We start from the raw sequence: 27,547 nt of genomic DNA, 5'->3' as shown, positions 1-27,547 counted from the left end.
CTCCTCCTCTTCCTCCTCCCCTCTCCTTCCTCGCCGCTTCCCCAGGCACTCTCCCGGCGGCGGCAGCTGCGCCGCCAAAGCACCGGGCCCCAGCGGCCCCCCACCCCTCACTCTCGCGCTCCCACACTGCCTCCCCCCTCCCGGGGGGAAGGCCTTTTAATTTATTTATTCTGCTGGGACTTAGGTGGGGGGCTTGGCTGGCGGGGGAGGGGGTCTCCCCGAGCTCTACCTCCCGCGGCTGGGGTTACCCTCCGAGCCGCGGCCGCCGCGGCGTGCGCCTGGGGCCTCCAAAACTGTTTCCAAACTGCCAAAACCGGAGGTGGGCGCGTGGGGGCTCAGGGGAAAGGGCTGGGTTTTGGGGTGTGTGTCTGATTGTGTGTTTGGACGCTGGGAGCCGTGAGGGGCTGCAAGGAGGCTCCAAGACGAGTTGCAATCGAGGTATCTCGGCTCCGGCTTCCTCTTCTGCCCCGCGACCCCCTCCCCCCAGAGCGGAGCTGGGGAAGGGAAACCAGGATTTTAACCAAATTAGCATTCACATTCCTGGGAGGATGCAGCCCTTGCCTGGACCTGGGTGATAGAAGCTTCTTTCTGTTTTTATTTTTGGAGAGGAGCGCCCTGTAATTGTGAACACATGCTTCTCTCCCCGCACCCCCCCTTCCTCCAGTCACCGACGAAGGAGAGAGTCCCCCTTTTTTGCATTTATCTTTCCTTCCCCTTTCTTTATTAAAGGTCCGGGAGTGGCGGCGGCCAATCAGCGCGCGGCTTCCATTTTGTGAGTTCAACTCCAAGGCTCCCGGGCTTCGCGAGGACGCGTTTGTAGCCCCCTCTGCCTCTCCTGTCGGGCGGCCGAGGCGAGGAAGTCGCCTCGCTGGGGCTTCGTGGTGGTGTATTTCACATTGGGGCTCTTTTCGGGGTTTGTAATTTGGCCGTGGGTAGGTAATTGGCTGGAGCAGGGCGGCAGGGTGCGGCAGCCAATCAGCGCGCGGCTTCTATAGGGCTTGAGTTATTAGACGCTGCTCTCAAAACATCCTTCATCAGACACCAAGGAGAGGCCAACAGATGAGGGGAGCCATTTTTCTGCAATGGAATTAAATGGCCAAGTGGGTTTTTCCTTTGTTGCAAATGGGGAATGTTTTTCCTTTGACTCCACCATCCAGTTCAGGACGCCTCAGTGTTGTGTTTAACATTTGTCAACAGGCTAAAGGACTCACAATTGGAAGAATGAAGAAGACTTTTTAAAAAGATCTGGATTTTTCCTTATGACTTGGAATCCATCTTTGTCTTGTATAACTAGGTCATAGCACACCATTAATGTCAGCAGTTAACAATTTTGAATTCCAAAAAACCTAAGTAAACGACATATTTAATTTTTTTCCTCTTTTTTTTTTTCTTGGGTGGGTGGGGGGAGCTTGGAGCTGTCTTAATCTGTATTCTCTTGACTGAACAATAAATTTTTATATATATATAGTTTCCTCTATTAAACACTTAAACCTGGCCATCTTATTAACTCCTTCTGCTCTCTTTTTAACAAGGTAATGTTTTAAATGTATAGTTTTAGGACTAGCGAAATGGCAGCAACAAAAAATTGTAAGCAGTCGTTACTCTTTTAAGTTTTTTAAAAACCTTTTACATTGTAAGTACCCAGTCCATTCTGTCCTTACGCAGTGCAGTTTTCATTGTTAATGTTGCTGAGATGTCCTTAATTTTCTGAACCTTCATCTGCATGTATGTCTTTGTCGCTCTTGTCTAACATAAAACAGTTAAAATGCTTTTAGACGATTTTGCTTTTATACAGCTAGGGTTTTAGCTTTAAGCTTTTGAAAATGTTTATAGCAATAAATGCTAGTCAGCTTTCTTCCCAGTAACATGTACACTTTCTTTGAAAATCTATCTATTTGAAGAAAAACATCTCTGTTTTTCTCGTCTTGGTAGGGGGGTGGGTGAGGGAAAGGAAGACCTCTGTGTAAAGAGACTAAAGCCGTCACAGGAAACTAGATTAAAACTGGAAAACAAGTCCTAGCTGGTTCGAGCCAAACACCATCGTTAACTCGGGGGTATTTTCTATGGTGGTTGGGATGGCCGGTGCGTCTTTTGCCTTTTGTTTGATTTGACTGTGTATTTTCGCCTTTTGTCTCTTAATGACGGTCACACCATTGCTATATCCAGAGCAGTAAACAGTCCTCAGCGAAGCCGCCTTTTGCCAACCCAACCCTGGAAAATTTGCAGAAGTGGAAGGAGCTGAAAATGCCATGAGAGTGTAACTTTAAAAAGGTAACAACAACAAAAAAGACACCACCACTACTCCAAATATTCCCAACTAAACAATCCCCCTAAAAGATATTTTTTACAATAACACCTCCAAAACCTCCGCCCAGCTTGATCTTCCAGACTCCATGGCACCGGGCTGAGCGGGTAAGTAAAAACAACAACAACAACAACAACAAAACTGCCTTTTACCCCTTCGAGGAAATGTTTTTTCGAGCAGGCCAAGGGCTGCAAATGTTTGGGAGCTGAGGGGAGAAGGTTTCAGGAGCTTCATGTTTGGCAGCCGGATCGGGAGGGGTGGGGGGGTGGGGACGAGGAGAGCTCTTCAGACCCTTTTGCCCCTTCTGCCCCGGAGGCGAGAGGAAGGTCTCCCCAGCGACGTGGGGCATCCACGGAGCCGCCTGCGCTCGTCCTCCTCGCTTTTCTAGGTCTGAGCCTTGGGGGGAGAAGAAATTGAAGTGCTTTGGGGAATGCGGGCACAAAAGCCGAGGAAGCCTCTCCTTCCGGGCCTGGGGTCTCTTTCCCTTTTGATTGTGGGGGTCTCGCCCTCCGAAGCCGGCTTTTCGGGGCTCCGGGGTGCGCCTGCGCTTCCTGAGCGAAAAAGGACAAAAGGCCGGCGTCCATGTTGGCACCATGACGCAGCATCTCTCCCGCCTGCAGCCCGAGCGCTGCCTGTGCTCCCGGCCGCGCTCGCTCCTCCCTCCCGAACACGAGTTTTATTTTCAGGTTCAGAGCAGAGCCGCCGGCTGGGCCGGGGCCGGGGCCGGGGCTGAGGCCGAGGCCGGGGCAGGAGCCAGGGCGGGACTGCGGGTGGCTAATGGCGGCCGCTTTCTTCCTTCCTCCCTCCTTTCCCGGTTGTCGTTAGGAGCCCGGAGCAGGCGGCGGCCCCTCGGCCGGGCCGGGCCCCGAGAGCCCGCAGGACACAGCGCCCCGGGTCGAGGGGTGGTCACGGAGGCCGTTTTGGGGGCCGCGGGCCTGGGGGCGTCGCGCGCCGCGGCTTTCGCGCTCGCCTCTGCTGGGCGAGGCGGTCAGACGGGCGCCATTTCGCGCGCCGCCCGCGGCTCGGGCGGTGGCGGCCGCCGCGCGCCAGGCGGGAGGAGGGAAGGAGGCGGCGGGGCCGCGGGTGGGGGGAGGGGAGGCCGCCGCGGCGCCGCCCGCGTTCCAGGCCTCCGCCTGCGGGGACGCCCCTGGCCCGGGGAAACCTCGACGAAGAGCGCGGGTTCCGCAACGTCCTCGGACCCCGCTCCCGACCTGGGGGCCCCCGGGGGCACGAGGAGGCCGGCGCGGTCGCGGGGTCTTTTCTCTTCCCTCCCGCGCGGGAGCCAGTAGCAAAGGGCCACCGGGCCAATCGGGGCCTCGAGGCCACCCCCTGACCCCGACCGGCTCCTCCAGAGGCCGTGGACTTATTCCCCGCGGCCCGTCCCTGATCCCAGGCCGTCCCTGCTGCCCACCCCGAGCCTCGGCGCCCACGTCCGGCTTCCAACCGCCCTTTGATAGCCGAGCCCGAGGGGCAGGTGGGCCCCTTTTGTCCCCACTTGGGGCGTGAGGCCCTCACGCTGGCCACCGACGTCCCTAGGTGGCCGTCCAGGCACAGCCAGCCGGCCGGCGCTCTGGAAGGTGGGGTGGGGTTTGGGGCCTGGGAAAGCCGAGCGGGCCTTCCCCGGGATCCCCAGAGGCGGAGGGCTCTGGGGTAAACCCTCGCATCTCCGGCCCTTCCTGGGGGAGGGGATGCGGACGGGGCGGGCCTTTGGAAATGCAGATGAGCCGCCGCCTGCTGCTCGGCGCCCCGGCTGAACCTTGGTGATTCATCCACACCCCCCTCCTATTCATTCTGGAGTGAGGGCTGCCTTGGCAGCTGGGAAGGGGGGAGAGGCATTTGTAAGGCTCCCCTTCCCTCATGGAGACCGTATCCGGTTTGTGGCCATCGACGCCCTAAAACACCCTCCGATTTTCCCCCCAGGATCATGACCGGAGAAGGGGCCCGGTACCCCCAGAGTGGACCGTCCTCCTTTGGACAGAAGCAGGCCTAGTTTGACAGTCCTCCCACTAAGGTAGGTGTGAGCCCTTTCCCAGCCTGCGAGAGATATTTGGGGGGCTTTGGCCTGGAGCCCAGGGAGGGCGGGCACCCCAAACCTGCTAGTCTGGTTCTGCAGCCCTTCCCCCCCACAGATGTGTGGGACTGAAATCGGCTGCCTGCTGGGCCTGCTTGGTCCATCCATCCCCGCCTGTCAGCTTCCGTTGTCAGGAGTTTGGGGCGTGCAATTCTTTGCCATATTTAGGAGCATAGGAGAGGCTGCACTTGCATGTATTAGGTTGGCCCAAAAGTTAGTTCGGGTCTTTCCGTAACATCTTACAAAAGCCCGAACGAACTTTTTGGCCAACCCAATATTTCCCAGTTGTGTGTTTGGTGGGTGGAGTGCTCTGGATGCCTCTTCTGAAAGACACAGGCAACTGCCAGGAAACCGGGCCCGGCCCTGGCCCTCCCTTCCGGCCTCCGCTGGGGGCGTGTGGGGTGACTGTGTGAGCTGGCCTCTTCCCCTCTGATGTCTGGCTGCTAGGGAGGTGAAGAACAGAAAGACCTGAGATCTGGGCCAGCTTTCTTTAAGAAAGAGGTTTCTTGACTCTTCCCCTTCCAGGGAATTCCCACGATTCCACCTCACCCAGGCCCCCCCCCCCCACCAAAAAAAAAAAAGAAAAAGAAAAAGCCCTGTTTGTAGAACGGGAGAAACCCGGATTTGAAACCTGGCTAGCCATTTCACCTGCTGTGACCTTGCGTAAGCAGCACAGATCCTCAGCCCCAGTTTCACCATCTGCACAGATGGGTCAGTGATTGTCAAAGTTGAGTGTGCAGCCGAATCACACGGGTGGCTCATTAGAATCGACTCCGAGGCCCGGTCCTTGAGTTTCTCATTCAGTAGGTGGGGCCTGAGAGCTTGCATTTCTAACAAGTTCCCAGGTGATGCTGATGCTGCCTTGTGGAGACATTTTGAGAACCTTTGGGCCAGGTAACACCTGGGGTGTTGTGAGGATCCAAGCATGTGCTCTTGGAACCCCGAACTATTTCTTGGTGCGGAGGTGTCGCTTCGTAGAGATGGCAGCTCTCTCCTTATTCTCCTTACGCAAGCTGACAGCATGCAGTTTCCCCTTCTCTTTATCTCCAGGAAGCTCCGCAGCTGGAGACAGTGCGGCCCTTGATCTCTGACCCCTCTCCCACGTGATCTTTAGTTTGTGATTACTTTGATGAGCCATTTGGGTCCAGGTGCTGCTGATTGCGCCGCCTCCCCCGTTCGGGCCGAGGCTTGACTTCCGGGTCTAATAGGCTCTGCTCACTTTTATCCCATCCTTCAGTTTGGGGGCTGGAGTGAGGACTGGGGGAGCCGTAGGGCTTGACCCAGAGGTTTTGTTGGGAACGTGTTGGTGCTTAATCGAGGGAGGCTCTAAGGCAGGCAGCTGTGGGTTTGACTCTCCCCTGTGCTGGTTGACCTTGGGCGAGTCTCCTGTGTAAAGTGATGATAATGAAGCCTGCAGTAAAGGGTGGAGGGCGGATGAAGTGGGATTAAGGGGGCCGGCCTCACAGGCTTCACACCAGTTGGCCCCCCTTCGGAGGTGGCTGCGGGGGGTGGGGCTGGGCTGTCCGAGAGCTCCTCCCCCACCAGCCCACCTCGTAGCACGTGGCACAGCCTCAGGGCAAAGGGGAAGGCTGACATTCTGCAGGCTGGGAGCCAGCTCCATTTTTACTCCAGTGTGTGAGTTGGGATGGTGGCTCTTCCTCAAGTCCACAGGCTGTTGTTCCATGATGGGTCATGGTTTGGGGGGTTCCCCCCACCCGGAGAGTAACGTGACTCACCCAAGGTCAGGAGGTCACCACCGGCAGTCAGGATGAGATTCCAGGTGTCTTCCAGCCCAGCACCTGTGTGCATGGCACCCCCTCGCCCCAGCTGCTGGGTTATTCTGGGCTCCTGCCAGTGCTAGCTGTCTGCTGGCGTCACCGCCTGGGAGCTGGGAAAGCTATTTGGTTGAAAGTAACCAGCGTGGTACTCTTAGGTCCTTCTGGCTACCATGCCTTGGCGCCATGAGGGTCTCCAGATAAGCTGGATTTGGTCCATGCTGTCTTTTGCTGGGGGGCAAGGGGTGCAGCCGACCGCACCTGGCACCAGACTCCCTTCCCCCTACCCAGGGTGAGCACTTTGTAAAAGTTGGCGAGGCTCACATTATTAGTATCATACGAGCCTTTCCCTCCTTCCACAGTCTGCCCCAATCCGGCGGTTTAAATTCGGCTCTGCCATTGATGAGTTCATTCAACTCCCTGGATTCTCAGGTGACCTTTCTGCCCCCTGAGGGTGTCCTGCATCCCTTCTGATAGAGCCCTTGGGGCTCCACGGGGCTGGGGTCTTTATCTCCCGTGGGCGTTGGATAGTTAAATAATTGATTTAAACCTTTCCCTCCCAGCAGCAGCTTGGAGGGTTACAGCCAGTTCCTCCACTCCCGCCCTCGGACCAATTAGGGAACAATGAGGCGCTCCATTGTGGTCCGGGTGTGATTCTTGGAAGGGAGAGGGGTCCCGATGACCTGGAAGGATCGTACCCCTCCCCGCTTCCTTTTTTCACCCCCTCTTTCTAATTTCTTTGTCTGGCACGCCAGTACCTCCTAGGTGAAGGGAGGGGCGGGGCAGCCTAGCAGTCCTCAGACTGGTTCCTCTGCCGAGAGCGTGGCTCCACCCACCGGTCGCCCAGCAAGCTCGGGGCGGGGCTGCTCCTGGCGCCCAGCCGGTGGAGCCTGCCTGGAGAGGGCCACGCCAGCGGAAGGGCGGCCGGAGGTGGCCGGACCTGCCTTCCTACTGGACGCCAGGGGCCCGCCCCTTCCGGCCCGTTGGGCGAGAGCCGAGGCGTGGAGTACGACCTTTTGGACCCCCTGGGTGGAAACTGAACCTCTGCCTGGACTGTGGAGATGGGCACCCTGCCATCTCAGAGGCCGCCTGGGTCCAGTGCTGTCTCCATCTGGCCAGTGACCTCGATGAGTTCCTACCCCTCCAGGAGTCGTGGTCTCTCCTGTGAATCAGGAGGAGGAGGTTGGCAGATAACCTTTGACCTGTCTCTGAGTCTGGCTTTGTGGAGGTAGCTCTTTGTACTCTGGTGGTGACTCCCCTGAGCCCACCACCACATGTTGAGCCTGGAGAGAGTCCTGGGACAGGGATAGACAGCCTTGATCCCCCAGGCTGCGCTGGGCCACCTCCCATCCCTGGGGCCCCAGAGGATGGTCAGTTACTTCTGTCTCACGTGGGGTGGATGACCCCTCAGGTGTGTAGTGACCTCCCAGAGTATGCTGAGGCACCAGGGAAGTGGAAGCCATTAGCATTGTCGTTAACGTCCCAGTCCTGACCTGTGTTGGCCGGACCTTTCCCTGACAAGACAGAAGTGGATCTGGCCCTACTTCTCTCTTGTGGTCAGTTGGCCTCACTAGATCCCAGGCCTAGATGTGAGCACAAATCAGTTCACCCCCGCAGGTGCCACCTGCCAGCTCCCCTAGGCTTCTGTGTCTCAACAGCTTTGTGGCAAGAACCAGTTTAAAGAATTTTTTCTTACCCTCCTAAATCTCTCCAGGAATTCCTGGTGAATAGAAGAATGGCATGGGTCCTCGGAACATTTTGCAGGTAAGGGAGTAGGGCTCCCCGGGCCCGTGGGTGTTCCCAGTGCCTCAGCTGGCCTGCCCTGGCACAGCACCTCCAAGGAAGCTCTGAGCAGCTGGCCTGGCTGCTGGGTATTTTTAGCTACAGATCCAGCCCCTACACCACCACTGGAGCCAGGTCCAAATCAAACACGCTCCAGGCAGGGTGGGGCTGGGGCTCTGTGCCAGCCTCTCAGCCAGGCAGGGGTGGGTGGGCAGGCTGGGGCCAGTGTCAGCTGTCCTGCCTGGACCTGGGCCGGCCTGGGAAGACCTGCTTTCGTGTAAGTCATTTTTTCTGTTATAAGTTGAAATCCATTAGTTAGACAGAAAAGGTGGAAACCGAGGTCTGAGGATTTTGAGGAAAAGTTAAGTGCCCTCTCCCTACGGGCTGGAGCAGTTCCCACAGTTTGCTCAGAATGGGCAAACTCTAAGTGAGTTCTCTCAAGGCCCTTCCCAGATGAGGTAGTCTTACTCTCCCAGTCACTCCCTGAGCTTCAGGGTATCTGATGTGAGGTCAGGCCTGTGCCTGGCTCAAAGGTAAGTGGTCCTCCCCTCCCTCAAAGCCCTCTTCCATCCTCCCTCTCCCTGAGTGATGGCTTCCTCCCCCTCCTCTTCTGCCAGCCCCAGGCTGCCACTGTGTAGAGATGGCCCCAGCTCTGTCCTCACCAGCCAATCACAGCTCCCCCCTGGTCACCGGAAAGAGCTTTGGCTGGGCTCCTCTGTTCAGAGCCTCTGTCTGACACCCATCTTGAGCCTGATAGCCAGGCCCCTGTGATCTAACCCTCACCACCTTGACAACCATGTCTGGTCTCCCTCCTCATGCCCCAGCCACTGCCAAACCTGATGGGGTTTCCAGCCACCATGCATTTACTCAGGCTGGGTACCCATCCTACTTCCACTGGCCCTTCCTGCCAGCACTGCCAAGCTTAGTTCATGTGTTGCCCAGCTCTCAACTTCCTCTGAACCCCACGGGGGCTTCGGTGTCTGAATTGTTCTCATCTCGCAGACTCCTTTAGACTGCTTCCCCCAGGACTGAGTTCCTCAAAGGCAGGAACACAATTGCCTCTCAATAAACGTGTGCTGCAAAGAAGGAATGAATGAATTGCTGTATATTTGTCTAGGGGTGCTTGACCCAGCAGATGCCCTCTGGCCCGGTGACAGAGTAGGGCTTTCCGCTTAAGAACCTGGAGCTGGGTCTTCCCAGCTCTGGGCTCTTTGGGGGCTTCCTGGGGCAGTCTCTGCTGCCATCTGGTGGTCAGATTATGCCTTGCATTCTCTGAAAACGTTGACCTGGCATTTATGGTGCCAGGTTGACGATTTCCTTTCCGAAGTAAAATTTACCTGATCCTTGCTGAGTACCTGAAAGTGGGGAATCTTCTGGGTGGGATGAGGGCAAGAAGATCCTGAATCCTGCCAGCCCTTCTCTGAGGAAACTGTCAGATGTCCTACCCCAGCTGGGAAAGATTCTGCTCTCTCACCTAGCCATGTCCCAGTGCCTGCCTGGTACATGCCTGATCCTGGGGGGTCCCTCTGCCACTCCTGACCACTGGCCTGGTTTGTGCAAAAGACAGTCCAAGGGAGGGAAGGGGTGGGAGGCAGGGGTGGTTTTGCCCAGACGCCCTGATAGTACCTGGCCAGAGTGAATGCTCAGTAAATAGCAGTTTGGGTCCGGGGGTTGAGGAGAAAGCTTGGGATGAAGGATATGTGGCTGCTGGCTGGAGAACACAAATTTCTTGGTGGGAGCAGGGTTATCAGTCTCCAAAGTGGACGGAAGGGGGCCCAGCTGATCTCAACTAGATTTACCTTGACCTTCCCCTTCCCCTTCTCGACGGCGTCTTGCTTGGTTCCCACGCCTCTGGGCCTTGCTAGAAAGAGGTTCCCGCCCGCTTGGTTTGGGGCCAACCCTCGAAAGGGTTCTGGGGCCACTCACCTGTTACCAAAGTTGCGCCGAGGCCATCGCCCGGCAGAGGGCGCCAGATCTCCACCTTTGGGAGGTGGGGTGATAGGTAAGCGGAACCGCTATTCCCCAACCCACACATGGGCTCACTCCCATAGGGCCAGACCACGTGGGCAGACAGGACCCCTATGCCAGGATCTTTCTTGGAACCACCGACGCTACCTTCTGGGGGAAAACAGGTCAGAGTGGACTTCCCCGAGGCCACATAGTTGGGGCGGGGAGAAGCTGGGGGGTTTTTCCCAGAGCTTGAGACCAAGGCTCCTCGAACCCGAGGGCTGGGGGGCAGTCCGCCAATCAAAGAGACGCTGCCCGATGGAGGAGGCCGAGTCGGCCAATCAGAGGGTCCCTGCCTGAAGACAGAGACTGCCAATCAAGGGTGCCAGGCGGGAAGGGGCGGAAACTATCAGATCTTGCTGGTTGGGGTGTGGGGGGGCGCCGTGACTCGCAGGAGAGATGGGAGCTGCGCTTGCCGCTGAGCACTCCGTTTCTCAGTTGCCTCAGTTTCCCTGGGAATGAGAGGTGAAGACGCTGGGCCGAGAGCCTAGCAGGAAGGAAATAGTCTGGGAGGTCGACCCCGGCTGGCTGCCTGGCGGAGGAGGTGCCGGCTTCGAGGGCGGGGCTTCTCTTAGCCCCGCCCTAGGGGCCAGCCCGCGCCCCGCCCGCCCCGGATCGCTCAACCTTAGCGCTCTCCTCAGGGCGCCGCCGCCAGTGCTGCCTGCTCCCGGCTATGGACAACCCTGGGGCCCCAGCCCCGACTGCCGCCCCGGGCCCGGGCAAGAAGCAGCTGAAAATCGTGGTTGTGGGCGACGGCGGCTGCGGCAAGAGTTCGCTGCTCATGGTGTACAGCCAGGGGTCCTTCCCCGAGGTGAGGCCCGCCGGGGGGCTGGAAGCAGGCTGGGGGCGAGGGAGACGGGCTTGGGACCACTGGGGGTGAGGGACAGACCTCAGCCTGCGCCCCGAACCCGGACCCCAGGTCCCTGGCGTCCTGCGCACGGAGAGGCGGCCGTCACCCCGGGGCGCCCCCTCGGGAATTCCAGAGCCCAGCAGAGTGAGGGGGGCTGAGCCGGATAGGGTGAAGGTGGGGGTGGGGATCCAGTCGGACCCTGGGTCCCCGCCGCATCTCTTAAGAACCAACACTGCCCGTTCTCCGACAGCACTACGCCCCATCCGTGTTCGAGAAGTACACGGCCAGCGTGACCGTGGGCAGCAAGGAGGTGACCCTGAACTTATACGACACCGCCGGTGAGTGCGTCTGCGCGGCGAGGGTCCTAGGGTCCGCCAGGAGCGTTTCCCCTGAGGGGCATTCCCCGCCGGGCATCCCCGCCCGCCCTTCTGCCTCTCCCGGGGCCCTGACATCCCGTCACTCCTGGAGGCCGCGGAGGGGCGCTGGCTGGGAACCGGTTGACCACCGCCTGACTGGGTGGTGCTGGAGGCCGACAGAGGCGCCCCATCTGTAAAAGGAGGGTATTTGGAAGAGGTGAGTTCCTGAGCCACCCTCTTAGCGCTGATGTTCTGAGGGCTCACGGGTTCCTTCCTCTCCTATGGCTCTAGAAAACCGTGGGCTTTGCTTCTGCTTATTATGGTTCCAGGATTTCGTGTTACATGCTGTGGTCTCTTAGGATTCCGTGGGCTGCAGATTTGAGTCCCCTGGTGCTAGGGTTCAGTGGGCTGCATTTCTGGGTCCTATGTTCTAGAATACTTTGGGCTATAGATCAGAGCCTGTGACTCCAGGATTCTGTGGCCAACAGCCCTGAGGCTCTAGGGCCCTAGAGCTACACATTCTGAGTCCCATGTGTCTGGAATTCCATGGACTATGGTGCATGACTCTGAATTCTATGGTCTATAATTTTGAGCCTGTGGTTCTAGGATTCTGTGGCTACAGTTCTGTTTCTTCCTGGCACTGAAGAAGGAACAGAGCTCTAGGGAATGTAGCTTCAAAATAAGGTTCTCTCTGCCACCTGCAGCTCCTAAGGCAAGTGTATTTATGCTAATTGCGTCACAGTCATCAGCGTTCCTATTGTTGGGGGATGGGTGGAGGAGCACAGCCAACGGGAGGATTTGGGTAACACTGCTGGTACTGGTACCCTTGGGGAGCTTCCATCCTGCCCTGACGCCCCTCTGGGCTGAATCAACTTTGGGGAGCAAAGCTCAGGATCCCAGCTGGGGCCTCACCCAGCCTCTGTGACTCAGTGTTCAGTAATTTGCAGGGGACTATGTCATCAGGTGTCCCTTCCCCTGTCGGCCAAGCCTTGTATGTATGAGGTCAAGTCTTCCAGCTGGTCTTGGATAGGGCCAAAATCCAGGACCACCCCCTCCTGCCCACCGCTCCATAAGGCTGCCAGTAACATCTCTCATTCCACTCTGGAGAGGTTCAGGAAAGGGCCTCTCCCAGCCCCAAACCCCTCCTTCATTCCTGACTTTGCCATATGGGTGTGTCCCCCCTATAGTGGCCTCTAAGGGCCCTCTCTTGTTGGATGAGGGCCCTGCAGGGCTGCCCCCAGAACAGGGCCATGCCTCCAGCCCCTTGAACTGGGAAAGCCAAAGGCGTCTGAGGAATTCCCAAGGGCGTGGCCACAAGAGCAGTAAAAATCATGGTGTGTCTGGGACACTTTCAGTTTCACATGTTTCCTGTCCGGGACCCAGGTGGGGGCAGGTTCATTAACCCCACTTTGTGGGTGGAGTGCTGGTGGGGCAGGGAGAGTCAGAGGGAAGATTTCACTCTCTTCCTTCCTCTGCCCTCAGGGCTTCACCGCAGCCTCCCTCATCGGACCCAGAGTAAGGATCACTTCTGGTCTTTCTGGCCTCACCCAGAGAAAGATGCTCAAAGAACTTATCAGCGTAGATTGTCCTGTAGAGGTTCTGGAAAGCTTCTACTTGGTATAAGGAATGATTTTCACTAAGAGCTACTGTGGGAGGGATGGGGAGAGCTCCTTCCCAAATCACCAGGAGCAGTGACCACTCAGGGCGATGATTACCTGTCCACAGCTTCCTGCCACATGCTTTGGAGTCAGACCTGGGCTTTGATGCTGGCCCCCCTGGCTGCGTGTCAGTGGGGGCACCTAGGCCTCAGTTTCCTTCTCTGGAATCAAGGCTAAAATAGTTGTGAGGATTACATCAAATTCATGTGACATGCAGCACTTAGTGCAGGGCCTGGCTTTTGCAAAGGGCTCACTGTCATTGTGATTTTTTAACCTCCTGCCATTCAGGCCCAGGCCCCAGCCCAAGCCTATTCTTTTGAACTCGCTGCCTGCAGAGCTCTGTGCCGGCCCCCACCCTCTGCTTTCCCAGCAGGACTGTTCCAGGCGGCAGAAAAGCAGAGCTGGGGTTTGAACCTCTCAGTGGCATCCCTGGGGGAGTAGACTGGCCTCACAGTCAGCAGGACGGCCCAGGAGGGATATTCTGGGGGGAAGAAACGTGGCTGTTCCCTCAAGGGTGTCCCGCTGTGACTTGGGAAGCCCCACTGTCAGGAGGAGCATGAAGGAAAGCCTGGGTCACTCCTCTTCCACACGCCAGTGCCCAGCGTGGTGCTTGTCCTAGAGCGAGGCTTGTGGAATGAATGAATGAAAAAGAAACCTGGGTGCAGAGACACCCCTGGAGAAGGTCCTTTGTGATAAAGGTGATGAGATTTGTCTCTCTCTCTGGGGTGAACAGATATCCGAAGAAAGTGGCAGAAAGAATGGCCAGGTGATCAACTAGAAAAAGATAGAGACAGGGTGAAGGGAGTGGCCCAGGTAGAGATGAGTAATGGTGGTTTTATTTATTTATTTATCTATCTGTTTATTTATTTATTTATGGCCCCGTTGGGTCTTTGTTGCTGCGTGTGGGCTTTCTCTAGTTGCGCAAGCAGGGGCTACTCTTCGTTGCGGTGCGTGGGCTTCTCACTGCGGTGGCTTCTCCTGTTGTGGAGCACGGGCTCTAGGCATGCAGGCTTCAGTACTTGTGGCTCGCGGGCTCAGTAGTTGTGGCTCACGGGCTCTAGAGTGCAGGCTCAGTAGTTATGGTGCACGGGCTTAGTTGCTCCGCGGCATGTGGGATCTTCCCGGACCAGGGCTCGAACCCGTGTCCCCTGTACTGGCAGGCAGATTGTTAACCACTGTGCCACCAGGGAAGCCCCAAGTCTAGTAAAGGTTATGGTAGAAGGTTCTAGAACCTGATGGGCTAGACCCTATGGTGGGAGGTGGGGGGCAGGGGAGCGAGCATCTTTCCAGCCAACCAGTGGTGCTCAGAGCTGTGGGATGGGGTGGCCCCCCCCCCCCGAGAGGCTGAATTTCTCCACACCCAGGACCTCAGCCACAGGGGTCCGTGTGGGAGGAGAGTCTGGCTACTTGTCTCCGTCCTGCGGAAGCAGTTACAGACACCACTGCGGCGGGAGGGTGGATGGAGGGGTGATGGAGCTCTCAGTGCAGTGCGCAAAGGTGAAGGGGGCGGGCGCTGTGAGCACCCATTGCCCTAGCAGCTCATCTGCCTGCCCAGACACCCTCAGAGGCAGGAAGCTGCGGTGAAGTCTGAAGTTTCCTGGGCAGAGAGAGGGGAGGTGGGGGCGAGGTGGGATGTTAAGACACCAACCGGAGACAGAGCTATCTGGGCTTTGGGGTGGGGCATCACAGGACTGGCTGGAGTTGCCCCGGGAGGTCGGGGAGCTGTGGTCCCCTTCCCAGCCAGAGATGGGAACAGTAGGAAAAGTGGGGCGCAAAGAAGTCGCTGAGACAGGAATCACGGACAAGAGGGGTGCCTAGGAGCCAGGAGCCCTGGAGGCGGGGGAGCGGACGCTGTGGGTCTATGGCGCATGCGTGGTCTGAGCTCCAGACTGCGGTTAGGAGACACAGGTGGGCGGGCCCCAGTAGCACTAGTAAAAGTGGGTTCCTCTTCTGGCAGCTTCCCCTTCTCACGCTGCCTGCACCCCTCCCTCCCCTGACCAACACCCCGGCCAGAGATGGGAACCACGTGCCCTGTAGATGTCCTCTGGCAGATTTGGGGACCACTGTGGCCCAATGACACCCTCTCCTCTACCCGGCACCAGGTCTTAGAGACCATGCCCCCGGGAAGATGACTGTCATGGCAGAGCTTCCCACAAAGGAAATAACGCTCGCGTGAGCCTCACTTCCTCAGGCCCTGCGGCACCGCCAGCTTCAGGAAGATGGGCAGCTTCCGGGGGAGCTGTGGATCAGAAGACCTTTCCTCTCCAGAAGCAAATGTGTCCTTTTGCACATAACCCGAGGGGCTTTTTTTTTTTTTTTTTTTTTTTTTTTTTGCGTTATGTGGGCCTCTCACTGTCGTGGCCTCTCTCGTTGTGGAGCACAGGCTCCGGACGTGCTGGCTCAGCGGCCATGGCTTATGGGCCTAGCCGCTCCGCGGCATGTGGGATCTTCCCGGACCGGGGCACGAACCCGTGTCTCCTGCATCGGCAGGTGGACTCTCAACCACTGCGCCACCAGGGAAGCCCTCGGGGGGCTTTTTTAACCTCTCAAGCCCATCTGCAGAGGCCAGAGTGGGACCCCTGTTCGCCTCTGGGCAGATGACTTTGCCCCCTTTAAGCCTGGGCATCACTGTGAGTAAATGGGGAGGGTAATTGTATCACCTAGTGGATGGGAGGCCTCCTAGAGCTCGTGGGTCCCAAGATCTGCGGTTAGAATCCCCCACCCAGGTCCCCATTCAGTTTCTATTTCAATAGTAACCGCAGGCCCACACCTTTGCCCAGCATTGCTCAGCCTACAAGTCCTTTACTTCCAATATCAAGGGCAGGGTTATCACCCCCTTTTTCAGATAAGGAAACTGAGGCCCAGAGAGGGAAGGTGCCAAGATCATGGAAAATGAGTCTGAGTGGAGCTTGGCTGTCCTGACTCATAGGGGTGGGGTGTCCAGGACACTCCACTCCTCCCAAGGAGCCATGAGGTCGACAGCACCCAGAAGTCCATAGTCTGCAGGCGTGGTCCCTATGTGGAGGCTCACACTGAACTCCTGGGGAAAGCTGAGCCAGGCACAGTCAAGTCAAGAAGACAACTGGGGGCTTCCCTGATGGCGCAGTGGTTGAGAGTCCGCCTGCCGATGCAGGGCACACGGGTTCGTGCCCCGGTCCGGGAAGATCCCACATGCCGCGGAGCGGCTGGGCCTGTGAGCCATGGCCGCTGAGCCTGCGCGTCCAGAGCCTGTGCTCCACAAGGTGAGAGGCCCGCGTACTGCAAAAAAAAAAAAGAGAACTGGGAAGAGGCGATGGGATCTGGGCTGGCTACCCATCCTCTCCCAGAGTCCCTCCCTCTCAAGATCCCCTTGTTGGCAGCCTTTCCTCACTGGGTCAGGGTTGGGGCTTGTAGAGTGAGGACAGCTCCCTATCCTCTGGGGTGGATTGAGAGAGAAGCACCCCAATAGTTCTACCTATGGTCTTCTGTCCTTTATGAAGCTTCCCTTTGGCTGTGTGACGTTGGGCAAGTCACTTCACCTCTCTGTGCTTCAGTTTCTGCATCTGTAAATTGGTGATAACAATAGCAGTAGTGGGAATTCCCTGGCGGTCCAGTGGTTAGGACTCCGCGCTTTCACGGGTAAGGGCCTGGGTTCAATCCCTGATTGGGGAACTAAAATCCCACAAGCTGCATGACTCGACAAAAACAAAACAAAACAAAACAAAAACAGTAGCCAGTAGTGAGGAATCATAGTGAGGAGTGATGAGTCTATGCAGGTAAAGGGCTTTGAATGGGGCCTGGCATGTGATGAGTGAGAGCACTGCCAATAAATATTGTTGATACTAACCATTTTTACTGTTATTATCGAGGCTCACCTGCTCCTCACATACGCGTTTCACAGATGAGGAAACTGAGGTCCAGAGATTAATTCCCAATTAGGAAGGCTTCCCGGGAGGACTGGAGCTTTTACAGCGTCTGGGCAGGAAACTGGCCTTGGAGCTGGGAACCGCGTTGGTGCTTCAGCTCACAGGGAGCCTGTCAGTGACCTTGAAACCTGCAGCCCCACCCCCAGCCACGTGGGCTCCTAACAGGAAGAACTTGCCCGCCCAGCTTCCCGGGGGGTGTGTGTGGGGGCGACTGCTTAAATTAACACGGGTGGGACTTCCCTGGCGGTCCAGTGGTTAGGAATACGCGCTTCCATTTCAGGGGGCACGCGTTCGATCCCTGGTCGGGGAACTAAGATCCCGCGCGCTACGAGGTGCGGCCAAAAAAAAAAAAAAAAATTAACAGGTGATGGAAGTGAAATGCCCTTGCAAACCTGAAAGCCATAGAGATGATTATTCCACTTTATTCACCGGCTCGTTTGTTCGTTCATTCATTCCCCAAATGTTTATAGAGCCTGTGTGCGCCAGGTGATCTAACAGTGAGGAGTACAGAGATGGCCTGTCCTCAGGGTCTTACGTGCTCATGAGGGACATCTCCCCCCACAAACAAAAACAACTGTGATGTCAGGTAGTGATACTTGCTAGGAAGAAAAATAAAGCCATAGCTGGTCATGGGACGGACTGCAAAGGAGGCTCTTGTTTCAGAGCAGTCTGGAAAGTTCTCTTGGAAGAGGTGACATTTCTGCAGAGACCTGAAGGAAAGGAGGGAGTGAGCCATGCTATTACCTGGGAAGAGCCTTCTAGAAGAGGGAACAGCAAGGGAGAGGCCCTGAGCCAGGAGCAGGCTTGGTCTGACTTCCTCATTCAACCCACTGCAGTCTGGCTCCGCCCTCATCAAGCTTGCTGCAGTCAGCACAGGCCCTAATTGCAAAGCCCAGTGGCATGTCTCAGCCCTCGTCTCTGCTAAGTCTGACAAGAGATGAACAACTTCTCAACCACCCACCAGCCAATAGTGACTGGACACCTACCCTGTGCCAGGAATGATTTTTAGACAGACATGGACCCTGCCCTCAGGGTGCTTACAGTCTCCCGGGAGACAGGCGGTAAACAAATGTGTGAGTACAGGCTGTGGATGGACTTTGCGTGGTGAGGGAAGGCCTCTCTGAGGAATCAGCCGGGCAAGATGGGAGGAGACGTCAGAACACCGTAGCCCCATTTTACAACTGCTTGTCTTCTCCTGCCGTGTTTCTAAAAGGGAATCAGAGTGTATGTGAGGCCAGAATTCTGAGCCGCATCATTACATCGTAGAGGCCCAGAACCTGTTTTTGCACACTACAGAGCAGAATAGAGCATTGCTGCGTATCAGCAGAAGGAACGCTGGCCTTGGACTTGAATGAATGTGGAGTCAGGCCTGGCTCTGATTCCGTGACCTCAGAGGGGTCAGTTCACGTCTCATGTTTCTTTATATGTAAATGGGAGTATTCATAAGATCCCTGACTAGCGCATCAGGCAGGTGGTTGTTGTCAAGGTTTCCTTTTTTTTGGCTGCGTTGGGTCTTTGCTGTTCTTTTTCTTTTCATGGGTCTTCGTTGCTGCGCGCAGGCTTCCTCTAGTTGCGGTGAGCGGAGGCTACTCTTCATTGCGGTTTGCAGGCTTCTCACTGCGGTGGCTTCTCGTTGCAGAGCACAGGCTCTAGGCACGTGGACGTCAGTAGTTGTGGCTCGCGGGCTCAGTAGTTGTGGCTTGCGGGCTCTAGAGCGAAGGCTCAGCAGTTGTGGTGCACGGGCTTAGCTGCTCCGCGGCACGTGGGATCTTCCTGGACCAGGGCTCAAACCCGTGTCCCCTGCATTGGCAGGTGGATTCTTAACCACTGCGCCACCAGGGAAGTTCCTGTAAAGGTTTCTTAATCATTTATAGGCAAAGGCACTCTAAAAAGTGTGATGGGAGTTCCCCAGTGGCCTAATGGCTAGGATTCTGGGCTTTCTCTGCCAAGGGCCCAGGTTCAATTCTTGGTTGGGGAACCAAGATCCCAAGGCCGCGCGGTCGCCAAAAGAAAAAGTGTGACGTATAAGGTGGCATTACCAGTAAGTAGTAGAGAGAAGGCAATTATCTTGAAGAAGGAAATACTGTGGATGGTCAGTCTGAATGTTTAAAAATGAAATGCTAGGAAGGAAATGGGGGAAAAAATGAGGGAAAAGCATTCCAGGTGTGGCACAAGAGCTTGATAGGTTTGAGAAACAGCAAGGAGGCTGCCTTGGTTGTACTGCAGCGAGTGAGTGGGGCAGGAGGAAGGGGGATGAAGTCGAGACTGGTGGGCAGCAGGGTCATGTGGACCACTGGGAGAGGCTTGGATTCTCTGCAAAGGGCAGTAGGGAGCCACTGAAGGTGTTTCAGTTGAGGGGAGAGGGGTGTGATTTTACTTGTGTCACCATCCATCCAGCTGCCAGGTGGATAATGGATTGAGGGGCAGCAGGAGGCCAGGGAGGAGGTGGCACAGAAGACTGACGGTGGCTTGGATGAGGATAGTGCCATGCCATCCAGTAGAACTTTCTGCAATGATGGAGATGTTCCACACCCGCACTGCCCATTACGGTAGCCACTAGCCCCGTGGGGCAGTTAATTACTTGAAATGTAGCCAATGCAACGGAGAACCTGAATTTTTAATGTTAATTAACTCAAATAGCCACATGGGGCTAGTGACTACCCTATCAGAAAGATGTGGACAAAGGTCAGGAGAGGGGACATGTATGGGAAGGGGAGATGGGCTGGAAGAGCACGTTGGGCCGGTTTCCCACCATCTTACAAGGATCTCTCCAGCTTTCTGGTAATGAGGGCAGGAGGGCCTGAGTCTGCGGGGCCCTGACTACCCCTCACCCCTTCTCCAGTGTTGAGGGAACTTTGGCTGAGTGACAGCACAGATAGTCCTCCCGGCCCAGCCATCATTAGATCTGGGTTCCCAGTCACTGCACACCATCAAGGATCCCTGGGCTGAGGAGGGCCAGTGGGAAAGGAGATGGCGGCCATGTCCTGTCATCAGCAGGGGTCTGGGAGCAGGATGAGTCCTGTTTGTGCTCTTGGGAGAGGCTGCTTGTCCTGAGAGGCCTTTGGCACGGAGGGATCAGAGGGCAGGTGGCACCTCCCTGGCACCCACAGGCTAGAGGAAGGGGCAGGAATTCCTGGGCTGAGTTCTGTGTTCCCTGGAAGGTAGTCACCGCCTGGGTCTTTCTGCAGAGGTGGCCAGGGGTCGCCATAGGGCCTGAAAGACTCTCAGTTCTCACTGTGGTAGTTTTAAACAAAAAATAGGGCATGACAACCACGCACAGTGTGTGATCCCGGGCCTGCTTCTGAACTAGGGAAAAAAATACTACAGGACATTATTGGTGAAATCTGAATACAGCTTATGGATTGGATTAGAAGAGTACAATGTCAGTGTTGGTTTCTGAGTTTCATACTTGTCCTGAGTAGGTGAGAGGACGTCCTTGTTCTTAGAAAAACCGCATAGGAACTCTCCCGTGGGGGTGGGGGTGGGGGCGGGGGAGCCGAAGGTCTGCAGTTCCTTCTCACGTGATTCAAAGTGTATATGTACAGATAAAGCAAGTGGGCAAAACGTAAGGCCTCGGTGAATCTGAGTAAGGGAGTTCTGTGCTCTCTGTTGTAATTTTTCTGTAAGTTTGAAATTGTCAATATAAAAAATTACTAAAAAAGTTTTTTTTTTTAAACCAACCGTCGCCCAAGCCCAGCCTTGGGTTCTGATTCAGGTGGTGCTGGGAGGGACCGAGTGTCAGAAGTTGTCAGTTCTTCCTGGTGAGTCTGGTATGCAGAGGGGTTGGCAGCCACTGTGCCGAGTGGACCTGGATGGGCGCACGGTCTGTCACCTCTAGCATGCCCCCACCCTCCTCCTAGTGTTGGCAGGAATGGCAGGAGGAGCTCAACCATGCACCTCTCAGCCGGGGGGGGGGGGGCGGGGGGCGCACTCCACGGTTGACTGCAGTGTCCTGGGCCTACCCAACCCCACTGGTCTGAAACTTCAGGGAGGGGAGGCTTCACTTTGGATTTGGCTTCAGAGTCTGCGCTATTAACCTGAGCACCAGGGATAAGGATGGGAGGGAGGGGTGATCATCACTGGCATGATTACTAGCAGTTTTTCCAGCACTTACCCTGCAATCAGGCCTATCTCTGATCACTGCATGGCTATTTTTTTTTAATATTTATTTATTTGGTTGTGATGGGTCTTAGTTGCAGCAGGCAGGCTCAGTTGCAGAACGTGGGATCCTTTGTTGTGGCACGTGAACTCTTAGTTACGGCATACATGTGGGATCTAGTTCTCTGACTAGGGATCGAACCTGGGCCCCCTGCACTGGGAGCGTGGAGTCTTATCCAGTGTGTCACCAGGGAAGTCCCTGCATGGCTTTATCTCGTGTAGGACTGCGGGCTGCCACCTCTGTTTTTTTTTTTTTTTTTTTTTTGCGGTACGCGGGCCTCTCACTGTTGTGGCCTCTCCCGTTGCGGAGCACAGGCTCCGGACGCGCAGGCCCAGCGGCCATGGCTCACGGGCCCAGCCGCTCCGCGGCTCGTGGGATCCTCCCAGACCGGGGCACGAACCCGTGTCCCCTGCATCGGCAGGCGGACTCTCAACCACTGCGCCACCAGGGAAGCCCGCCACCTCTGGTTTACAGACGGGAAACCGAGGCCTAGAGTCTCTTGCCCAGGAGACCCCCAACCCCTCATGCATCGGAGGCCAGACAGGGGACTCAGGTAGAGAAGTAAGTGGTACCTCCCTGACCTCCACCTGCTGTCTGGTTTCAGGGCAGGAAGATTATGACCGGCTGCGGCCCCTGTCCTACCAGAACACCCAGCTCGTGCTCATCTGCTATGACGTCATGAACCCCACCAGCTATGACAACGTTCTCATCAAGGTAAGGCCCCTCTCCCAGCCCGCCTGCCTCTGGAGGAGGGGCTAGGGACGGGGCCCCAGCCCTGATGCCCGCCCTCTCCTTCCACAGTGGTTCCCGGAGGTCACCCACTTCTGCCGTGGGATCCCTATCTTGCTCGTTGGCTGCAAGACAGACCTGAGGAAAGACAAGGAGCAGCTGCGCAAGCTCCGGGCGGCCCAGCTGGAGCCCATCACCTACACGCAGGTGGGCCAGGGGCCCCTCCCCCGCCCCGCTCCGCTGCACCCCATCGCCAGGAGCCCAGGACACAGCCATGGCCAGAAAGCCTCCCAGGTCTTTGGCCTCTGCATTTGGTGTGCCTTAGCAGCCTTTCGGGAGCTGAAGCCAGCAGGATTCTAAAAATAATGATTTTCTTTTTTTTGCCACCCCGAGCAGCTTGCAGGACCTTAGTTCCCTGACCAGGGATTGAACCCAGGGCCACGGCAGTGAAATCACCGAGTCCTAACCACTGGACTGCCGCGGTTAAGAATAATAATTTTTAGATATTAATAATGATAGGCCACTTGCCTGAGCACTTTACATTACTTACCTCATTTAATCCTTATAACCTTGAGGCAGGTACTATTAGCACCCCCCATATTACAGAGGAGAGATGGAGACTCAGAGAGGTTAAGTAGCTTGCCCAGGGTCACACAGCTAACCTGAAGTGGAGCCAAGATCCCATCCCAGTCACTCTGGCCCCAGAGCCTGAGCCCTCAACCACCACCCTGTCCCATCTCCCCAGAGGCCTGGAAGGGCAGGCCTGCATTGGAAAGCAGGGTTCCTTTCATGAGCCTGACCAAACCCTGCGGCCTTCTGGGTAAGGCATGGCAGAATAAAAGGAACACGAAGGAAAACTAATGAAGTTTAATAAAAAGGAACAGGCATTAATAAATTTGTGTTAGAAATACCGTTTTTACTCTAATAGCCAGCTCAGTTGCCCTAACTGCGCTTTCGGGAAGAGCAGGGGAGAGAAGCACGTAGGAAGCCCTTTTGTCTTGAGGCCTTCAACTCTCCTCACAGGCCTGGCAGACACAACACACCACCCCAGTTCTCAGCTGAAGTCAGCCCCCGTCTCTGCCTGAGTTCGGGGGAAGCGTGGGCAGGAGGCCAGGACAGAGCTCCCAGCAGCTACAGCCCACAGGCCCACCACACTGGCCTTCATGGTCCATCCGCACACACTGGGGAGTGCTGGCCCTGGGGTGAAGCGTCCCCACACCGAGGCCTCCGCCCCCAGCAAGCCCCCAAATCTGTGAGGGGTCTCACAGGAGACCGCATGCTCCAGGCCCCTCGTCTAATCGCGGCCCCTCCCCCCACCAGGGCCAGAGCGCCTGCGAGCAGATCCAAGCCGCCCTCTACCTGGAATGTTCTGCCAAGTTTCGGGAGAACGTGGAGGACGTCTTCCGAGAGGCCGCCAAAGTTGCCCTCAGTGCTCTGAAGAAAGCACAGCGGCAGAAACAACACCGCCTGTGCCTGCTGCTTTGACACCTCCCGGCGGGGCCCATGGCCCTCACGATAGAACTGAGAGGACCCAGGTCCCCAGCTCCAGACTACTCCCCGGATCCTGCACCCTCCCCAGCTCTCGAAGGGCACTCGGAGTCGGGCGTCTCCAGGGCCTGGTGTCTGGAGCCTGTGGCCAGGCTCTTGGAACATTCTGGAACTCTCTCCTTTCCCAGCTGGGGCTCTGACCACGAGCTCCCCTCCAGCCTGCATGGTGGTGGTGAGCGAGGGTGCTGGACTCAGTCCCTCTGTACCCTGGAACTAGCATTTGTCCCCAGGACTCAGGAGTGCCCTCATCACTACCAACCCCCAGCTGTGTGTCCCCTTCTGCACACCCAATAGGTCCTCAAAGCCTGTGCTTGAGATGAGAAATGACGTCTGGTATGAGGATAAATGTGGACTTGGCAGCGTTCCACACGGCCCCCAAGCCTGCTCTCCCCAGTCACCCGCCTCCCTGGTTTCCTGAGATAGGCACGGCTGCATCCTCCAGCTTCTTGCTTCCTCCCCGCAGGAACTCAGGCACCAGGATGGGACCGAGGCCTATCACAAGAACACAGGCCCCAGCCCCAAACGTGGGGGGCCGGCACCAGCCCCCTCCCTCCTCCCTGCCAAACAGAGGACTTAAGTCTCAGCCCTCGGCTTGGCCGCCATCTTTCCAGAGCTGGACGCACATGAGGCAGAGAAGAACCTCTCTCAAAAAGCAAAAAGTATTATCTGGCTGATCCATGTGGCCCTCGCTCAGTGTCTCCTCACCTGCAACCCCTCCGCTCGCCACTACTTGCCAGAAACCCGAGATGAAAAGTGACACCAGCTCCGAGTGATCTTGGGCAAGTCAGGTCTCTCTACAGACTGTCTGCAGAAGGACGGCACTGGCTCATTTAAAGAGTCATCGAGCTCCCGTCTCTCACAGCCTCCAATTCTGCCAAGATGTGGAGATCTGGAACCAAGGCCATCCTGGCCTCCTGCGAGAACAGACTTGATTAACCCCCAGTGCAGATTCACTGAACCTCCTAGAAGGTCTGGGGTCAGGGGCCCAAGAGTTTTGAAACAAGTGCCCCAGGTGATTCTGATGCCCCAGAGATTGAGAGCTGGTGGCTCCTGAGTAAGCCCAGGGATCAGCGTTACCTAAGATGAGATAATGGCTTCAGGTGGTCCTGCCATCCCCGGTATCTCCTGCCTCAGCCTCCTCCGTCGCCCAGTGCTTCAGCGCCCACTAGGCCTGAGAAAGAGACTTCTGAAGTCTACCCCACCCCACCTAGGTTCCCCAAGGCCCTGCCGCGCCCTGGGGAATCAAGAGAGCATTCGGTCCAAGGCTCCGTGGACAAATGATGGTCTTGGACAGAGGTCCACAAACCACAGTCTGTGGGCCAAATCTTTATTTTTGTAAATAAACTTTTAGTGAAAAACAGCCCATTCGTTTACGCGTTGGCTGCTTTTGCCCTCCAGTTGCAGACTAGAGTGAGAGACCATCTGGCCCTCAAAGCCTAAAATGTTTGCCATCTGGCTCTTCACAGAAAAAGTTCGCCAACTCCTAGTCTAGGGCAAACCCAAGTGCCTAAGGGGCCAGATGGGAGACCCAAATGAGTGAAGTAGGGCAGGGATGAAAGGGAGTGGTGGGGCCTGTGGCAAATTAGAAAGCAAGCACCCCACCCTAGACAAGGCAGCTCAGCCCAGCCAGATGCTGCTCTGTGGGAATGTTTCTAGATCTTTCCATTTCTCTAGGGAAAGTGGAAATCTGGATTTTTATGTGGAATCTTACTGGGGGGAGGGGAGGGGAGGGGAAATTTCATACTTTAAAAGTTTAAACCCCTTTGACACCCAGAGCATGATTAGGGACACCATCTATGTACTCTGGTCGACAGGGATTTCTAAGTAAGTCGTTAAGGACGGCTGAGGCCCATATGAGAAGACGCAGAAAATGTAGCCAAACTGTTCACTTCTTCACCCTCCCCACAGATACAGAACCTAACATGAGGTGACCAACAGACCTGCCCTGGCCTCTAGAGTGTGGCCGCCGCCTCGAAGTGAGCCTGCTCAGACGCCCCCCACGTTCCAGAAGCTCTGAGGTGAAGGGAGGAAGCCTGAGCGTGGGTGACCTCCACGCTGGCTTACGTCCCAACCATTGCCGAGGGGCTTGACCCCACGCCCTGAGTGCTCACGGAGAGAATCTGGGAAGGTGGGCTGAGGGGTGGGAGTCATGAAGCCCCCAAAAGTGGACCCAAACTTTGAGAGAGAAAAAAAAAAAAATAGCCCTCACACCAGCCAGACGATGCAGGGGCCCCCTCTGGTGGTGACCCTCAGAAAACCCTCCCGCCTCAGGCCAAGCCCTGGGCCTGTGGGAGGCAGGGCCACCTGGCGGCCAGCAGGCTGCAGACTCAGGAAGCACAAAGAGTACGAGGCACAAAGACACGGACAGCGGTTCTCCGAGAACCCGAACACCCGCGCGGCGGACGCGCGGAGGCCGGGAGCTTACGGCAGAAGCGGTGCCCCGGGGAGGGCGGCTCCCCGGAACACGGAAGGGCTTCCTTCCACCCGCCTGGGACTCAGTAAGTAGCAGGTCAGCGGAAACCCAACCCCAGCGAGGCACGTCCGAAGCCCAACCTGAAGGGCTCAAACGACAGGATGGAGGACAGAGGGGGACCCTGAGGCTAAGCCTCCCCCACCCCCCAGGAAGACTGACGCAGTCTCGCGGAGAGCAGCGGGGTAAGAGAGCGGCAGATTCTAGGGAAGGGGGTGCGCCGATATTAAATATGTCATAAATAGGGAGGCTGGGGCGGGCTAATACTGCACGGACAGGTTGGGGTCACATTCCTCTTGTCCGGCCGGGGACCGGGGCCTCGGCTCTGCTCCCAGCGATGCCGCTGGCCCCTGAGGTCACTGCTGCCAGTGGCCACTGGCACTGGTTGGGAGGAACCCGGCAGCGAGGGTGTCGCCAGGGATCCCCTGCAGTCTCAAAGTCCGGGGGTCGAGGGGCGCCAGCCCCGTGGCTCACGGCTTCTTGGCCTCGCTTCTGTTCTTCTGGAGTTTGGTGTGCACGACTTTGAGTGTGGTCAGGAAGTTGCCGAGGAAGAGGACAAGGAACGTAAGCGCCAACACGAACACCTGGGCGGGCGGCATGCAGAGAAGGGGGTGCCCAGGGCAGGGAAGGCGAGGCAGAAAGCACAAGAGAAAGAAGGCAAAGGCCGCGCCGGCTTGGGTCAGCTCTCCTTGCTGAAATGCCCCCCGCGGCCCCCGGGAGCTCAGAACCCCCTTGGCACAAGCTACCTGCGAACTGCAGCGTTTGCCAGCAGAAGGCAGAGATCTGGGCTAACTGGGTGAAGGGTGTGAGTCCTACGGGGTCAGGCAGAGTCCTGGGGGGCTCCTCCCGCGGCCCCCCTCCTAGCGCGAACCTCCTTGGGTTTCTCAGACCACTGAGGGGCTCCCTGGTCTCCCGAATTCCCTCCCACGGTCTCCCAGGCCCCAGTTGCAGCGAGCTCTGGACTGCAGGGCCCTACAGGGCAGGCAGGGGGCAGGGGGAGCTGAGGAAGGAATTCTCCCCGAGCGGCCCCAACCTTCCTCAGGAAACCCCCAACCAATACGCACACACGCTCCACACACACACAACACACACACACACACAAAAACACCATACCTGCCATTCTCTGCATTCCTCGTGGCTGGAGAGCTCAAATAACGTGATGGCATTGTAGAGCTGCCAGAACTGCAGAGAGGGGAGACAGGCACTGCTCAGCCCACCGGAGTCCCCTGGAGACCCACGTGGGAAAGCCCAGGGAGAGCGCCAAGCCCCGCAGCTTCTGCCGTCAACTGCCCTTGAGACACTGACAGCCCCCCCAAAATGAAACTGGGGCACCCCGCCTGGGGTTGGGCGTGCTGGTGCTGAGGGCCGATTCCGGCTCTTGCCTTTGGCATCCCTGGACACTGGGGCCGTCTCAGCCCCAGGACCCCGTGGGGCCCAGCTCGGGGATGGCTGGTGAGAGAGGGAGAGCCCTGAAGACCTTCTGTTCCCGGGAGGTCTGCCCAGTGTAGGGGATACCCACAAACTCCAGGGGGACTCACGTGGCCACAGAACAGGAAGGGCAGAAGGAAGGTGAGGCCTCGCCACATCCAGGACTGAAATCCTTCTGTGGGGAGGAAGGAGGGAGCGAAGGGCCCGTGTGAGGTGGCCCAGGCAGGCCAGTCACTCTGAGATTAGCCAGGTTCAAACGCACGGATGGGGGAGGGGCACAGCCCTCACCTCCTCCAGGTGGGTGAGCGCTCACTAGGAAAGTAACCCAGGAAAAAACATGCAGAACACCTGCCACCAGGCCTGACTGCCCTCACGCCTCAAGTCACCGTGAACCAAGTGGGCTGACAACTCTTACAGAACACTGACGTGCCGGCACTAGCTTTCTAGTAATTTCTTTAATTTGCACGGGATTTTGCATTTTATAATTGGCTTTTGCATGCATCA

At 56.9% G+C, this 27,547-nt stretch overlaps 2 protein-coding genes across 29 annotated transcripts in view; one reads left to right on the top strand and one right to left on the bottom strand.

Moving 5' to 3' along the window:
- Nucleotides 1–53: 53 nt before the first annotated feature.
- Nucleotides 54–24,505, top strand: RHOF (ras homolog family member F, filopodia associated). Of its 22 annotated transcripts, none has more exons than XM_033440906.2 (9): nt 54–319; nt 730–772; nt 2,167–2,271; nt 4,226–9,935; nt 10,582–10,751; nt 11,041–11,128; nt 21,473–21,582; nt 21,670–21,804; nt 22,918–24,505. In XM_033440906.2, exons 4-9 carry the CDS (start codon nt 9,623–9,625, stop codon nt 23,080–23,082), a joined length of 981 nt encoding a protein of 326 aa, XP_033296797.1. In that variant the 5' UTR covers nt 54–319; nt 730–772; nt 2,167–2,271; nt 4,226–9,622; the 3' UTR covers nt 23,083–24,505. The 22 variants fall into 22 exon arrangements, with proteins under 22 accessions (XP_033296797.1, XP_033296796.1, XP_033296794.1 ...); XM_033440905.2 differs by having other exon boundaries at nt 54–438; XM_033440912.2 differs by lacking the exons at nt 54–319; nt 730–772 and having other exon boundaries at nt 939–2,271; nt 4,226–4,316; nt 6,514–6,583; nt 7,866–9,935.
- The window catches only part of TMEM120B (transmembrane protein 120B), a 48,817-nt gene continuing 43,719 nt past the window's right edge, over nt 22,450–27,547 (bottom strand). For 4 of the 7 annotated variants that reach the window (XM_049698107.1, XM_049698106.1, XM_033440896.2 and 1 more), the window contains one exon: nt 26,820–27,218. In XM_049698107.1, the coding sequence (XP_049554064.1) occupies nt 26,824–27,218 (395 nt within the window). In that variant the 3' untranslated portion in view covers nt 26,820–26,823. Of the gene's footprint in view, nt 26,200–26,728; nt 26,798–26,819; nt 27,219–27,547 lie in introns of those variants that run through there. The other 3 variants (XM_049698109.1, XM_004276706.4, XM_049698108.1) reach the window with 2 other exon arrangements.

The sequence above is a fragment of the Orcinus orca genome, chromosome 15 (genome assembly GCF_937001465.1).
Source record: "Orcinus orca chromosome 15, mOrcOrc1.1, whole genome shotgun sequence".
Taxonomy (NCBI): Eukaryota; Metazoa; Chordata; class Mammalia; order Artiodactyla; family Delphinidae; genus Orcinus; species Orcinus orca.
Note: the sequence above shows the minus strand (reverse complement) of the source record. Positions and strands in the feature narration are given on the sequence as shown.